Here is a 17772-nt window from a genome sequence, read left to right as displayed (position 1 = left end):
GTAGGCATCATGAGGTCCACCATAGTGAACCAGTTGCCTGGCCTGGCTGACTGCAACAGTCAGCATCTTTGCTGGAGGATCGGTCTGAGGCCACCATCTCGTTTTGGCATCAGGAAGTACCAGGAGTAAAACCCTTCTCTCTCTCATTGTGAACAATTGCAATGGCCTGCAGGGCCAACACCTAAGATACAAAATAGTGTCTTGAGGGTTCATAACCGTTTTTTATGATCATGCCCTAAAAGGGAAGGGGGCGGAATCATAACTGCAGAGAGTAGCCGGCCCTGATGGTGGTAGCACCCAGGTGTATGGGTGCATGGACACCAATAATTCAGCTGGGCCTGATAGAGCAGGTCCAAATTATTAGCATTAGCATTCAAAAATAAAATTAGACAACTCATTTTAAAAGTAAAATGACTTGTTTGTTTTAATGTTACACAATTAATATCAGTATATTCTTTATAGTAACTAATTTTGTAATTAGTTGTGTTCAGAAAATAATTAAACCATATATTTGATCAGAATTCAAAATCTATCTAAAACATGGTGCATAGAAATTATAGGATTCGTTGTAAATGGTGTATAATGAATACCTGGCTGTGGTATTTTTAGAAACTCAATGATGTCCAGCAGGATAGAATCATGAATCTGTCCTTTCTAACAAGCCGTGCCGTGTTCCAGAAAAAGTTACTCAGATGATGTAGGTTTCAAAGGGATCTCCCCCTTGCAGCGTATTGGTGTGAGGATAGCAAGAGATGAGCAGAGCAGAGATTGTGGAGAGCGTGTTGAATGCAGAGCGTGTTGAATGGAGAGCGTGTTGAATGGAGAGCGTGTTGAAGTGAGTGTTGAATGAAGAGAGTGTTGAATGGAGAGTGTGTTGAAGAGAGTGTTGAATGAAGAGAGTGTTGAATGGAGAGTGTGTTGAAGAGAGTGTTGAATGGAGAGTGTGTTGAATGGAGAGTGTGTTGAAGAGAGTGTTGAATGGAGAGTGTGTTGAAGAGAGTGTTGAATGAAGAGAGTGTTGAATGGAGAGTGTGTTGAAGAGAGTGTTGAATGAAGAGAGTGTTGAATGGAGAGTGTGTTGAAGAGAGTGTTGAATGGAGAGTGTGTTGAAGAGAGTGTTGAATGAAGAGAGTGTTGAATGGAGAGTGTGTTGAAGAGAGTGTTGAATGAAGAGAGTGTTGAATGGAGAGTGTGTTGAAGAGAGTGTTGAATGGAGAGTGTGTTGAAGAGAGTGTTGAATGAAGAGAGTGTTGAATGGAGAGTGTGTTGAAGAGAGTGTTGAATGAAGAGAGTGTTGAATGGAGAGTGTGTTGAAGAGAGTGTTGAATGGAGAGTGTGTTGAATGGAGAGTGTGTTGAAGAGAGTGTTGAATGAAGAGAGTGTTGAATGGAGAGTGTGTTGAAGAGTGTTGAATGAAGAGAGTGTTGAATGGAGAGTGTGTTGAAGAGAGTGTTGAATGGAGAGTGTGTTGAATGGAGAGTGTGTTGAAGAGAGTGTTGAATGAAGAGAGTGTTGAATGGAGAGTGTGTTGAAGAGAGTGTTGAATGGAGAGTGTGTTGAAGAGAGTGTTGAATGAAGAGAGTGTTGAATGGAGAGTGTGTTGAAGAGAGTGTTGAATGAAGATCGTGTTGAATGGAGAGTGTGTTGAATGGAGAGCATTCCTTACAAATTCTGGTCTATGATTTGACAGTTTGAAAACAAGCAGAATTGCCCATTCCACTGGTCCAGTGGTTCCCAACCTGTGGTCCGCAAACAACTCCCAAAATTTGGTTCCTCAGTTCTTGCAAAAACCCATTTCTACACAATCACACGTTGTGCTACTACTAAGACAGCTTTAACCACGTGAGATATAATTACAAGACATGTATGAAGTCTGCATTTTCCCCCTTTATCTATTCTTTTATTATGGGTGAGTTTATAAATTAATATATATCACAGCTCCCTTTGATGCAATACCAGGCATCACCTTCAAACCCGGCATTAACTGAAACAGCTTTCTAATGTGAAACAAATACTAACTAAATAACTTACACATTATGAAGGCACATGTGTCTTGTCAGAATTACAGTTTACTGCTCAGGGGGGGAAAAAAAACACCTAATCTGGCTTTCCCAGCCTTTTTGCCTCGCATAAAAGTAGCGCACTGCATTGAATATTATTAACTTGGTTGGAATGACTAATTAAAATAAAAAACACACACACAACTAAAACTACAGTTTTGGTACTTTCATATTCAGCAATATAAAATATGTACTACAGTGGCATATAGGAATATACCTATTTCCATACATTTTTGAAGTGGTTGGCTGCATATAGTTACAGAAGTTAATCTGAAACAAAAAGAGGCTATATTTGTAGCTTGACTTTTGAACTATACCGTAGTGTGAATGATCAATTTCAGCTCCATGCTATTATATGGGTTTATTCAGCCAGGTTTAATATCTCACAAGACTATGTGCCAAAAATTAAATTAAAACTACTTCCGGAAATAATGTGTAGTCTGTTCTTGAAACTGTCATATTTAAGCAAAATCCTATCGACTGTGTGCCACCAATCACGTTTAATTTACACATCACAGCCCACCACAAGTGGTAACATCCTGTACACTCTCCAATCATTTTTTAATTTTTCTCACCCACCTCATCTTCGTATTCGGGTGTTTTTTTATATGTACATCGAGCGATGTTGGCGAATAAAAACTTGTGTTAGAAATAGAGAATTAGTTTGCTACATGAGGTAATGGTTGCAGGGACCAGCACTGGCATTTCCATTTACCGGAGCCCCAGTGCATTATTGGTCTGGAGGTTTTGTCAAACAAAACTCTTAAACCTGTAAAATTGGTATGCCATTTATCTACAAGGCATTCCGAATGTGAAAAATAAACATTTTAAACAAAAGAAACAGGAACTTTGCCATCAACAACTTTCAATGGCAAAATGACAACATTCCTTGCTGACCCGATAGCAAAGATTCAAGCCCAGGAATCTCATTAAGTTAGGTACGTTATATAAATATACTTTACTTTCTACATGTACTTGTACATATACACATAACTAGTTTAAAAATGCTGTTGTGAAAAAATGTGTGGCAAGTGGTCCGTGGGAAAAATCCAAACACCAAGGTGGTCCTTACATTGAAAAAAGGTTGGGAACCACAGCACTAGTTCATAGTCACTTCCCATCCTCTCCAGACAATGGCTTTTCACTCCATACCTGAAGACACCATTTCCCAGATGGCCATGGTCTGGTTCTACCACGCTATATGTTAATGGAAACATCCTTTTAATACACTGGTGGGCCAGTCTTTGAAGTACCACCCAAAAGACATTTTGAAAGAGATGGCAGTCTGAGAACAGGCTTTCAGACTTCCCCAGTACATCAGCGATTTTGTTTCAATGGCCTGTATTCATAAAACTTACTGTCTCCTTTATCGCACCATTAACAGTGTTTAACATGACAGTATTTCATCAGGTTATGCATAAACATCATTTACCATCAAAAAACATCACTCATTGCGACGTTAGAATAACGTGCCCTTAGAGACAAATTCTCATTAGCATATCATTTGTCTGATTAATAAATCTCTATTGTGCTGTTAATTGACTCTTACCTGCATCATAATTAACATGTGCCTCAGATCCGGTGTAGAATGAGATGCATCTTAACGGTATCATTTGCTAGCATAATTTCTGCATTTAGGAACACATTTAAGCCAATACTACAAAGAAAGTAGTCAAAAGTTTTGCATCACCCAATAGAATGAAGTCATTTAGCTTCATAAAGTCGAATGAAACCTGCTGAATAATGTTACATGTAACATATTGAATTACATACCGCTTTGTAGTTTTCCATATACTTAATGAGAAACTGACAAATTGAAAAATGTGTTTTTCAAAATCTAGCATGAAATACTGTACTACTTACAGCTTCAGGTAGACACTTTGTTTTGTAGTTTCTTTGAATAGATGATGTTAAATAAAATATTTAATTTGCCCAAACATCAATATTTCTCAACAAAACTTTCAAAAGTATTGTAAGGTCCCCTCAGGTCATAGAAAAGCATGTATCTCAAAGCAGAATACATCATAATAATTCTTCTTCTTCTTATAATAATACTTAATTTAAAAAAATAAAATAAAGTAAATATTGTTTTGAAAGAAAAAAAAGGGACACATTTGTATTGTTTAAGTACTTTATAATGTTTATATATAAATAAAGGACACCAAGATTCCATTGTAAAAAAAAAAAAGAAAAAAAAAAATGATTTTTTTATAGTAAGAGAGTCAGAAAACGCTCAGTCCTTAGAAGGGTTAATTGTACAGTGACGTCTCAGTAGAACTCTGATTACACAAACATCCTCATTACATAATTTAACAAGGTCCCGGTCTAGCACTGTTATCTATCTATCTACCTCTATCTATATATTTTTTTTTTATCTAATTCTCTACTAAAAGGCAAATAAATCCTTTTCAAAATCTATAGACCCACCACCCACCCAAAACACATGTTTATTTCTATTACCAGACTGCATTTTAGCCTATATTTTTGTGCTCTGTAATGACAGCTTAATCCATTAATAGTAATTAATTGTAATTTGTCAGTCTAAAACATGTATGCCTCTCTGTACCTAAGATCCGTACACATGCTTGCTACACTTGCATTAGTTAGGGCAGTTTAAAAGCAAGCTCAAATAAAAGCATGGACAATGCACAGTGCAAAGCTACACGTTGCACAATATTCAGTGATTCAGCCACAGGACATTATCATTTTTTCATTAGTTCTAGAAACGTGATGAATTTACAAGTCAAATCATCCAGCTGATTGCCCAGTAAGGACGGTGCCGTCTCGTCTCTGGATGCTATATACCGGGTCAGGATAATCGTTCTGATCAATTTATTTATTTTCAGATTAATCAAGTTTAAATGCTAAACCCTGAAACTCATTTACCACACAAGTTACCGATTTCTCCTGACTGGTATATCAGATAAGCTGCGGAATAGTTTCCTTTCTGTATATTCCTGCTCCCAGGCACTGTCTGCATTGACACAGTTAAACTAGACATGTTCGCATCACCACCCACTTTCTCAAGTGCATCTTTACCATTTAAAATGCATGGTCTTAAGAGTGACACAGAAAAATTATTATTACACAGGGACTAATAATGCAATATGTTTTTTCCCCCTTGAATGAGTAAAAAGTCCCACTGAACATGCGCTTTAAGGTTTTTGTCTGTGAAATCGCTGGTGTTTTTTCCGGCCTCCTGAATCTGTGAAACTCTTCCCACAGTAAAAGCAGAGATACGGTTTCTCTCCTGTGTGAATTCTTTGGTGTGTTTTTAGGTGTTGTGACTGTCTGAAACTCTTCCCACAGTCAGAGCACAAATATGGTTTCTCTCCTGTGTGAATTCGCTGGTGTGTTTTCAGCAGTCTTGAATACCTGAAACTCTTCCCACAGTCAGAGCAGCAATACAGTTTCTCTTCTGTGTGAATTCTCTGGTGTATTTTCAGAGTTCCCGATTCCCTGAAACTCTTCCCACATTCGGAGCAGAGATAAGGTTTCTCTCCTGTGTGAATTCGCTGGTGTATTTTCAGGTGTTCTAAACGTTTGAAACTCTTCCCACAGTCAGAGCAGCAATAAGGACTTTCTCCTGTGTGAATTCTCTGGTGTGTTTTCAGAGTTGCCGATTCCCTGAAACTCTTTCCACAGTCAGAGCAGGGATACGGCTTCTCTCCTGTGTGAATTCGCTGGTGTCTTTTCAGGTGTTCTGAATGACTGAAACTCTTCCCACATTCACAGCAGCGATACGGTTTCTCTCCTGTGTGAATTCGCTGGTGTTTTTTCAGGTGTTCTGAACGACTGAAACTCTTCCCACAGTCAGAGCAGTGATACACCTTCTCTCCTGTGTGAATTCGCTGGTGTTTTTTCAGGTCTTCTGAATGTCTGAAACTCTTCCCACAGTCAGAACAGTGATACGGTTTCACTACTGTGTGAATTTGCTGGTGGCTTTTCAGGGTTCCTTTATGTCTGAAACTCTTCCCACAGTCAGAGCAGTAATACGGTTTCTCTTCTGTGTGAATTCTCTGGTGTTTTTTCAGGTCTCCCGAATCTCTGAAACTCTTCTCACAGTCAGAGCAGGGATATGGTTTCTCTCCTGTGTGAATGCGCTGGTGTATTTTCAGGTTTTCTAAACGTCTGAAACTCTTCCCACAGTCAGAGCAGGGATACGGTTTCTCTCCTGTGTGAATTCGCTGGTGTCTTTTAAGGTGTGCTGACTGTTTGAAACTCTTTCCACAGTCAGAGCAGCAATACAGTTTCTCACCTGTGTGAATTTGCTGGTTTATTTCAAAATGCCCTAACTGGGTGAAACCTTTCCCACAGTCAGGATATTCTCCACCGCCCATCCTTGCTTTAGCTGCTGGACTGGAACCTGGAAAATATGAACAGGAAAGTAAGTAATTAAGTGTGGCTAGGTGGTAGAGTGGATTAAAGCATGTGAATGTCAGCTATGGAGGCTTGCACTGGGTTACATCAGGTTAGAAAAGCAAACAAATTTAAAACCAAAGCAATGTCAGCAAAGACTAATGCTGGTGAAACTGAGCCCTGAGATCAAAATCTACTTTAGAGTTCTCCTACAACGTTCCAGGTGTATTTCTATCCCACCCCACCCCAAAACAATGACAACATTATATCTATATTTCAAGTTCACCAGTACTGAGTCCCGTCTTGAACTGGTTGGCGTGGTAGTGGAAAAACAAATACCTAGTAATCTTACCTATATGCTCTGTAAGGAAATGTGATAGTCCATATTAATATTTGGGATGTATGGTACATTCAATGGAGAGATATTGAGCAGAGTTTAGGTGGGGTATTTTGGAATGCAGGGTCAGCAAATATGACCATTTATGGGCATTTGTGGAAAGTGTCTCTGTTCTGCTGTGTTTTGGTTGCATGGGGGGATGGGAGAATCTAGAGAAGTGATGCAGGGGAATGTTTGTGAGGCTTGGGGACTGGCCACACACACAGGTTTAGGTGGGGAGGGTCTCAAATGATGGCATTATAGGGGAGTGTTCCATGTATTAAAGTGATTGCAGCCATTGCCTGTTGCACAGTTTCCATCTGCTGTGACCCAGAGCATTTGTCTCTGCTTTCTTCAAATAGTTCTATTCTTGTATTACAGCAATAACACATATTTTTGACTTTCACTATTGTTTTTCAGTTTTCATCAATTTTTCCTTATAGCTCCCTCCCATTCAAGCACACTGTAGATATCACGCAACCTAGAATGACAAATGTCACAGCTACTGGGAGTCACTCACCTGCTAGACTGCATTCTGAGTATGACCGTCCGTCTTCCTTTCCACCTCCCTGCATGCTGTTGGGAGAGCCTTCCTCTCCAGTGCCTTGCTCTTTTATGCAGATTCTCTCCAGCACCATACTACCCTCCCACAGGCGTGCAGGCTCTAGCTCTGGGATGTTTGGTTTAAAGTCCTCAGATTCGTCCTTCTCTGGTTCCATGTGGTCAAACTCTACTGTCAGGGGCTCCTGTTTAATTTCCAGCACCTCTTCTTGTTTCACAGGAAGCATTTCTTCTGTCTGGGGGATCTCTAATTCATTGTGCTCAGCTTTAATCTCAGAGACCTCTTGCTGACTGCTGTCACACTGCACCTCACAGAGGGCAGCCAGCCCAGAGAACGCCACACTAAAGTGAACAGGTTCATGTTCAGGGAACTCCTCTTTAATTGGGACAGATTCCATCTTCACACTATCCATGGCATCACACGGTATTCTGTTTAGTAGCTGCTGAAAAAAAAAAAACACACACACACATTTATTGAGTGATTTATTTAAATACAGTGCTAATACGGTCATTCAAGGGGCTAAAAAAATCTGACCTTAATAGCAGGGGTGGCTTTACTATTGCAGGGACACAGAATTTCTAGTAATACGCTGTAGCAGGGTGATTGCCCTGCACATGTGTATTTAGTGTTGGTATAATCTGTATGGGAAAATGGGTTTGTGTGTTGTTTTGGAGTGGATTTGTTTAATTGAATTATTGTTTTACAGACGGGCGCTCGATTGAGACTTGCTCCCTGCTAGGCTTGGTTGAGGGGAAGGGCAGCAAGTGATTGGCTGTGCTGGACCTCAATCAACAGGTGGGCGGGTCTTGACTGAGTGTCCGTCAGTTCAAAAGCATCCACGGGAGATGGTCCGAGGCGACTGTAACGCTATGCCAGAGGGGAGCGGGGTATACTCGGGAGGAGAGGGTCCGCAGGAACGACAGCTACACAGCTCTGCAGGAACGACAGCTACGCAACCGAGACTGCAAGCGGTGCTTGTGAAGGCAATGCCCAGCCAAGGCCGTATGAAGCAGCACGAGTCATTGTATGAATACCGGCTCATGAGTAGGTTAGTTAGGGGATAGTGATCCCATGTGATGTATAGCGAGGGTTCAGTAGTGTAGCCGGTTCCTGGAGCGGGACACCTCATTTTAAGGCTAGCGCTCGCCCTCTGGGGCACCTTTTATTTGATCTAAGAAGTATACGAATTAACACCTCTACCTTTCCTGTCGCCAGACATTTTAACAGAAATGACCACACTATAGAAGACATCACAATTTGTGGGATGGTTCAATGCTATGGAACTAATGCTGCCAGGAAACAAAAGGAATGTGAACTTATTTTCAAACTAGGCACTTTGGAGCCATTTGGAATGAACATTCTATTCTGAGGTCGTCATCATCATCATCATCATCATCATTCTGGAATTTTGTTTAAAAGACTACTTGTTTGTTTTTTTTCAGCTTCTTAAAGCACTGTTTTTTTGTATTCAGCCGATGAAGGACTTGTAGTCCGAAACGTCCTGATAATTGATTTGTAATCAATTATTCAACCTTTTTAAGTACCTGAAATATCCTTTTCTTTTTTCTTATATATATAATTTCTGGCAAAGAACAGCTTCTGATAGTACTAAACACGCTGCTAACATTCAATCGTGAAATTCAAAAGTTAAGCATTATATTTAATGCTGCATTTCTAAAACAAAACGGGCTACTAATGTAGATGCCTTCCTCATGTGCCAATAGATGACATTTTACTAGCGAGAGGAGGCCATTTCGGCTCATCTTGCTCGTTTGGTTGTTAAAACTCTTGCAAATAAAGTAAATTAGACAAAAGACAACCCCTCTGGCTACTGTAGTAAACCATGTGCTTTTTATTGCTTTCATGCTGAACCTGCAGCCGTCTGCATTGGCGGACTTTTGCAGTGTGACTCGGAAGCTTCTAAAAGGTCCTGTGCGTTCCTCTGCAGGTGACAAGTCACGTTGATCCTGTTATCTAGTGTAAGACAGCAGGGAGGGGGTTAGATCCTCCCTGCAGAAAACATGTGCGTAGGCACATTTGTTTAGTTTAATTGTTTAATTAGATTTGTTAATTGTTTTATTATTAATTATCCCCTGCACCTAGTAGTTATTGTTAAATTAGAACCAGGTGCAGGGTATTTAAAGAATGCACTCGAGGCTGCTGTGTGTGGAGCCCGCTTGCCAGGGTGTGAAGGCGTACCAAGAGTAAGGTACTGTGAAACCTATGAAGGTGTGTTGGGGAAATCTGTGTTCATTTTGTTTAGAGTTTGTGTAGCAGGTAAACGGCTTAGCCATCCTGCAATTTAGTTAGGTTCCTGTGTGCTTAGTTAGTGCTCGTAAAAGAGCTAGGTGTTTATTTTGTTTCGTTTATTAAAATAGCGCGTCAGCGCACTGAAAAATCCATTTTCTGCGTCCTGGGTCAATTTTTAAAGGGGCAACAAACCAGAGTGAGTTCCAGTCGTCTTACACTAAGGAAACTGACATGCTTCCAATGAAGTCTGTATTCATCCTGGTCTTTCCACCACTCATGCATGCAATTTAAAACCCAGGAGGTTCACAGCTATCACATTACTTACACATAAAATACTGCTTATCACAAAATCCAAAATATAAAAACATTGGTAAGATTTTTGACATGCAATAATTTTAATGACACATGTCTGCAAAGTATTTTTTGCAGCTTCTAGCAAATGCACTGCAATGATGAAATAAACAAGCATCAATGAACTTCCTTTTGATCAGCTGCAAGCGCATTCCTGTTATGTTATCTTCGCTGTGCCATTTTTCATAAGTAATATGCACTGAACCCTAGAACCACCGAGATTTCAGACTACATACAACCGCCGCACCCGCAAAATGTGCGGCTCCATTTTAAAACAGCTTCAATATGAAAATGAAAAACAAATCGGATACAACTTAATATTCTTATTTATGATCATGTATAACATTCAGAGCAGAAACACCGTATTTACATTGAAAATTAAACTTCTTATTTTTTTCCCAAAAGAGCACAAACATGAAAAACTGTAATAAAATAAACTTTACGCAAAAAACTTGCGTAAACAGGTGTAGAAAGCTGTATGCACATATAAAATTATATAACATACATGACTAGTTATAAAAACAGCATAAAACAAAAATATAACAACTTATGCAAAGTGAAAGTGCTTTGAGTGAAACAGAGTTCAAAGGCTCCGTCTGTCTGTTCAGAGTTCTAGTACAGCTTTCCACGTACAATCTACGCAGAAAACACGCTTTTCAACTGTACCAGTGCATTTGTCACAGACTGCCTTTTCACAACGGACGCAGACATCAAAAGTTCTGTTTTTATTGCATTTAGCAACCTGGCATTGTCTTTTATTCCGTGTGCCAGTGGGCGCAGCGCTGGCTGAAGGTTGAGGGGCATTTACCAGCCGGCTTTTGTGCCTCATCAAAATGTTTCTGCCGTAGCTCCAGGGCTAGCTGCAAAATGAAGTCCCTACGAGTGCACTCCTTGTACAAAACCATAGCGCTGATGGCTGCCAGGTCCAAAACATTATAAAAAACAGACACAGGCCAGGTGTGAGTACCACCTTTGACAGAATACAGCCGTGCCATTTGATCCAGTATATCCACACCGTACTTCGTTGCATTTTACAACGCAACGAGTCTCTGGCTTTTGTTTAGCATCAGTGCAGAGAGTTTAGAATACGCATGTAGATGATACTAGACATGTGGGAAAAGGTTTTGTGGTCAGATGAGACGTCTTTTGCACCGTCGCACTCGGGGTGGCACAGTCGTTCTGTCCGAGAAACGTAGAGTAAATAATAATAATAATAATAATAATAATAATAATAATAATAGCGTAGAATGACTTTCATCAGTGTTTCAAGCACTCAACAGGATTATAATACGTTATTTCAAAATGACTTTGATTTTATTACAAAGCCCAGACTAAATTGTTGGCTATATTGTATTGATTTCAATATGCCGCATTAACTGCAGGTCTGGCGATTGAAGAAGCAGGTGCTTATAACTTCATTTTTACGATTCTGCAGCTGAAACACTGTATGGGGTAATTCAAATACTTAACACTTAAGAACGGACGTGCACGAGATATTCACATATGCGGAGATATTTAAATTTGAATTGCAAAAGCCATTCAAAAAGTGGCTATGGTGGTGCTAGTGTTAATCTGGCTTTGTGTACATTTAACATGTTTTGAGATTACAATATAAATAAAATGCATAGTTCTCACAGTAATACAGTACCGGTAAGAAATTAAAGTTACTTTCACTTTCAGATATTTCTGTACATTTTAATATTTGGACATGTAGCTGACAGCAGTTAAATGGATGTTAATATGGACATATTAATTGGACTGTTAGGGAACTTTGAAATTACCTACCTGCTTAACTGTTTTCATGGAGCAGTATTTGAAAGGCATCAGCTGCAATGTTTCGATGTTCAAGTATTCCTTTACAGTTCAAACACAAGCACATTTAAGAGCTTTCAAGCCATGAAAAGCATTTATGGCAACCATGAAGACTTTTCAAAGTTCAGCTGATCTGAACAGTTATAATTTCGTAATACAGTATTTACAAGGCAATCCATAATGATTTGTGGCAAATCGTGAATGTTTTTTTTTTTTTTTTCTGGTATGTGGTCACATTTTTCAAACTACTGTATTTTGCAAAACTACCGGTACCTGCCGATACTCTGACACCGACAACTGATATGAAACTGAAGATCTTGTTTGTGCAAGGTTTCTAGAAAGCCGCATGAGCAAAAACGAGGCCGTGCACAGTGCTCAATTTCAGATTGATATAAAAAAGTAGATTCAAAATATTTGTTTGGAGAACAAATAGAACAAAACTTTCTTGTAGCAGCTGGTACTTGGAAGTCCCAGAAAACAAAAAGATGAATTCCAAATGTGGGCGTGGTTTTAAACAAGCCCAAAAGGAAAGCGCATGGGTCGGGTTCAGCCAGGAAGCTGGACAAGGAAAAAAACTGCACGGAGGATATCTGGAGCTGCACAGAACCGCTTGGATTATTAACGCAAACAGTGTGAGTATCACTCTGAACCTCACGTTAATAATGTGTTTTTAATGCGAGTTTGGTTTGCGTGTCAGTGCGGAAGAAAAAACTAACGTAAAAATCACAGGACAAACACTGGACTTTTTAGTAGGGCATTTACTGGGCTGTTTTGTTGCATGGCAAGCGGCGGAAAGATACAATTAACATCTGCAACTATAAGGAACATTAAATAAGCCACTATGAAAACGGGAATTAATTACCTGGAGGGACTGAAAGAAGTCACTGTTCCTGGTTGGTCCACTGGGAAGCATACAAGTTAAATACTGTCACAGAAAAACCCTATACCGGCAGGGGGTGGTAACTCGACTACTAGAAAGCTCTTAGCTTATCTGGACATTCAATTCAAAAGGGATGGAAGCATATTCTGGGTGCTGCTGTTGTACTTGCACTTTGTAAATAATAAACAAGCCAAGTGGCTTACAAAATACTACGTTTCAGTCTAGTCATTACAAGGTACAGCAGTGACCTTGTCACACTAATGACAGATAGATAGGAGTTAGATACACACTCACACACACAATGAAAATGCAACAGTCTAGATTTTACATCAATAGCTCACTAGGCACATACATAATGTTATTTGCATTTTAAATGGTGAGCAGATAGGTTTGTTGATTGTTTGAGTAGTATTGTTCCTTGGGATAACAAAATACTGAGCTCAAGTGATTTCATAAAAATGCTCAGGGTTTGTTATTTGAGTCAAGTTAAAACGAGTTGATTAAGAATCTCTATAAAGAGCCATTCGAAAAGATTTAATTAACGCAAGAACAGTGAAAGATACGACCATGTCCCGCTTGAGTAATGAAGATCGCACGGTTGCTATCAGCATAATTGAAGGGGGCCTGTCTGTGATAAAAGTTGCCCGGAGAATGAGATGTTCTGCTTCAACAATCAGCAGACTAGTCCAGAAAAACAGGAAACCAGCTCTGTGAGGGACAGGCCACGTCCTGGAAGGCAGCGGGTCACCACACCGGCTCAGGACCGTTATGCCAACCGGTGGGGCAACCGCGACCAGCCAACCTTCGCCAGCTGGCTGCAGCAGCACAGGAAAAGCAGTGGAACATCCCACAGCAGTCTATCCAGAGGCTGATCAGGTCTATGCGTCAACGCTGCCAGGTCTGTGTTATTGCTCAGGGTGGTCATACCCGATACTAACATTGTAATGTTTTCATTTTGACAGTGCATCACGTTTTATACTGAAAAACTTCTTTGATCTGTATTTTTGTTCACATTTTCTATGATTTTTTTTGACATCTGTTTAAAATATCTGATTAAATCCATTACACCCAAGTGTTGCGTTTCTTTTGTGCATCAGTGTGTGTAATTATTATATATATATATATATATATATATATATATATATATATATATATATATATATATATATATATAATTACACACATATATATATGTATATGTGTGTGTGTGTATACAGTGGTTTGCAAAATTATTCACCCCCTACTAATAAATGTCACATTTTGTTGAATTACAAATAATGAATGCATTGTTTTAAACAAACTTTTTTTTATTCAAAGCTGTAGTGGTTAAACTGAACACATACGAGGAGGAGGTTAAATGTCAGCAAAACTTGCAAAGAAAATGTACAAAATGAAATTTACTGGTTGCATAAGTATTCAGCCCCTTAAGTCAGTACTTGGTAGAAGCACCTTCTGCAGCAATTACTGCTATTGAGTCTTTTTGGATAGGTCTCTACTAGCTTTGCACAGTAGGATGGTGAAATGTTTGCCCATTCTTCATGGGCAAATTGCTCCAGTTCTGATAAGTTTGTTGGATATCATGGATGGACTGCAATCTTCAAGTCTTGCCATATTGGATTCAAGTCAGGACTTTGACTGGGCCACTCAAGAACATTAATTCTCTTCTTGCTGAACCACTCCAGCATGGCTTTGTGCTTCGGGTCATTGTCCTGCTGAAATGTGAATTTCCTCCCCAGTCTTGGCTGACTCAAACAGGTTTTCCTCAAGGATTCACCTGTACTTTGCACCATCCATTCTCCCCTCTATCCTGTCAAGCTTCCCAGTCCCTGCTGAAGAGAAGCATCCCCATAACATGATGCTGCCACCACCATGCTTGACAGTTGGGATGGTGTTGACTGGGTGATGTGCAGTGCTGGGCTTGCGCCAGAAGTAAAGCTTGGAATTTAGACAGGAAAGTTTAATTTTTGTCTCGTCTGACCACAAAACCTTTTCCCACATGTCTGTGGTATCATCTACATGCTTTTTCGCAAACTCCATACATGCTTTAAGATAAGGCTTTTTGAGTAATGGCTTCTTTCTTGCCACCTGTCCATACAGGCCTGCTTTGTGTAGGGACCAGCTTATTGTTGATGTGCGAACACTGACCCCCATCCCAGACACAGAACTTTGCAGATCTCTCAAGGTCATTGTTGGCTTCAGAGTGACATCTTGAACCAGTTTCCTGCTTGCCCGGCTGCTCAGTTTGGGAGGGCGACCTGATCTGGGTAGTGTCTGGGTTGTATGATGCATCTTCCACTTCTTAATGATGGACTTCACTGTGCTGAGAGGGATAATCAGTGCCTTTGACATTTTCTTGTACCTTTCTCCTGCTCTGTGCCTCTCTACCACTTTATCCCTGACTTGTTTTGAAAGCTCCTTGGTCTTCATGGTTGCTTTGTTGGCTCACTATGTGAGTTGCAGCTTGAAAAGTCTTTATATACCTGAGCGAAATTATCTACAAGTTAAACCACTGAGTACACACAGGCTGAAACCATTTCACTAATTTTGTGACCTCTCAAAACACACCATTTGCACCTGAGTTGATTTAGGGCTGCAGTAGCAAAGGGGTTGAATACTTATGCAACTGAGCTGAATCTGTTTCTCTGTAAATCTTACTTATTTATATTCTATATGCATTTTTTAACTTTATCAATGTGGAGTAGTTTGTGTAGATTCTACATGTAAAGTCTAATTTGAAAGTGCCGTGGAGTACGCTCAGGTACCAACAAAATGTGAAAACTTTGCAGGGGTTGAATACTCCTGCAAACCACTGTATACACACACACACACACACTAAAAAAAAGTCTACATCCCAAAAGGGTGTCAATTATTCATACTTTAATTCATTAAAGCAAGGTAAAAACAGGTACGCCTACATGTCATCAGAGCATATTGAAAGCAGGACTCATTACATCTATTAAATGCACCCGGTACTTTGTCATTTAACACCATTACCAGATTACTAGAAATAGTAATCTAGCAATCAATGTATTCAATTCACATTGCACATACTTAACAATCTGCTATATATTGTAGTGGCAGCATTCCTGGTCGGCAGCAGGATGAAATGGAGACGGTACAGAATACAGTTTAAAGCAGTGAAAACTGCTATTTTTACTGAAGCGTTGGAACAGCAGGCAAAGGAACGCTCTTATTAAATGGTTTAGCTCAGATCGACAGCTCCCGGACACAAAGCTACATGAAAACCACAACACGACCCCAAGCTGCACACAGGAAGCTCCTAAATAGTGATTGTGTCGTCTCCCCCACCAGCACAGTTAAATTTTTTAAAAAATATATAGCTAGCGCAAGTAGCATAAAATAAGTTTGATTCCAGATCAAGCAATTACATTACAAAATAAAGTTTGTTGCTTACTAATATTTTCATCTACAGTGTTACTTTAATGATGACATGAATATATTGAGCGAATTAGTATAAAATGTTGGTTGGATCATTATTACCATCATCACAAATAGGTAGCTAGCTAAGTTACTAATATTTGGGGAAATGTTGAAGCTACATCACATACACGGAGATAAATGATTCAATTTTATCGAAATTACTACATACAGACATTTAAAACGGAATTAGGCCCGATGGTCTGAAAGTAATAAATGCTTGCTTTCACACCCTTCGCATTCAGGGCTGGTTACATTTAACTAGTGTAATTATATACATATATATTATATATTAGTGCACATGGCTTCTGTTCTGTAAATCCAGGAAAATGGGCCAGTGTGCCAAAAAGCTGAAAATTAATTTACAAACCATTTTTTTAAAAACAAACTACAAACTAATCCCAACTTTCCTGTCGCACGTCATATTTGTTGTACAGTCAGAATCTGAGACTGCGTACCGAAGTGCTGTGTTGGTACTCAACCCCGCAACATAGCAAATCTTTTACAAATCGGGTTTTCTACAGCTAAGCAACCAATAAGTGCTTTCCTTATGGCTGAAATCAATAAATCATAAAGAAAAGTAATTACTTCAAAAAAATGAAGTAAAACATTGAGCGGAGGCTTCATATGGTTCCATTAATGACAGTGAAAAAAGAAAGTAACCTTGTTTAGAATTGTCTAACTTTTTTGATTTGGGATCCGATGTGTTTAGGTCAAAAATGCCATTCTCAATCTTTCCAGAACTTGTTGGTATCACTCAGCAAGATTGGCGCGGACTTGGAAGAGGCTACACAAGCTACAATGCTCTGAGAAGGATTGTTATTTTGTATTGTGAATATTGTTTTAATAGTGTTTATTATTAGGATTAGGGATGGGAATTTCAAAAAGTTTCCTATTTGAATACACAGGGTGCAACATTATTGTGTATTCGATTACCCGAACTTTGGTCCGTTACGCTCCCAAGAATAAAAAGGCAAATGCATGTGTACAAGCAGACAGCATAACAGTGTAAGCTGGTAAAGTTTAGCCGGGTTCACAAAATGTACAAACAAACAATGTCCAAGACGAGAATTTCTTCGTTCAATACCCTATTTCCTTAGGCACAAGTTTTTCCTTTTGTTTACTGATTTAAAAATACAAAACTCAATGGAGCAGCAACGCCATAGGGCTTATCTTCCAATTAAAAGCAACAGTAGCATAATATTGCACAAACCACCAAATAAGTTTTGCTGTAGTGTACTGAGAATACAATAACATCTATCATAGTGTAACTTAAATATTCTACACCCGTTTAATTCTAACATATTTATAAAATAATCTTAATAGTGTAAATATTGTAACCTGGCCAAAACAAGAGAAAATAGATTCCAACATTACAATAGTTTAACATTACTAATTACAACTAGCCATCAAGTACTGACATCAGATGAATCTAAGTCAAGTTACTTTGTTTATTCAATGACCTGTAAATAATTAAAAACAAGGATACCTGGTTGTAGTTTTAATGGTCAGTGCAAATGTTGACGTTACTCCATCCATTCACAGAAAGTCAACAGTAGATGTTTTACATTGAAATGCAGTCCAGAGTTAAAAAATAATTCCTTTCCAACTCCAAGTATCTTGCCTTTTCTTATTAGTCACTGCGTTGTTCTGCTTCTGATTTAGTATGTCTTTATAGTCATCA

At 39.2% G+C, this 17772-nt stretch overlaps 1 protein-coding gene across 1 annotated transcript in view; it reads right to left on the bottom strand.

Moving 5' to 3' along the window:
* Window positions 1-3866: 3866 nt before the first annotated feature.
* Window positions 3867-17772, bottom strand: part of LOC131721174 (zinc finger protein 729-like) — a 48057-nt gene continuing 34151 nt past the window's right edge. Inside the window, exons 9-10 of the mRNA XM_059014496.1 lie at window positions 7316-7796; window positions 3867-6426 (exon numbers count right to left, since the gene is read on the bottom strand). Of these exons, the coding sequence (XP_058870479.1) occupies window positions 5216-6426; window positions 7316-7796 (1692 nt within the window). The 3' untranslated portion in view covers window positions 3867-5215. The remainder of the gene's footprint in view (window positions 6427-7315; window positions 7797-17772) is intronic.

The sequence above is a fragment of the Acipenser ruthenus genome, chromosome 48 (genome assembly GCF_902713425.1).
Source record: "Acipenser ruthenus chromosome 48, fAciRut3.2 maternal haplotype, whole genome shotgun sequence".
Taxonomy (NCBI): domain Eukaryota; kingdom Metazoa; phylum Chordata; class Actinopteri; order Acipenseriformes; family Acipenseridae; genus Acipenser; species Acipenser ruthenus.
Note: the sequence above shows the minus strand (reverse complement) of the source record. Positions and strands in the feature narration are given on the sequence as shown.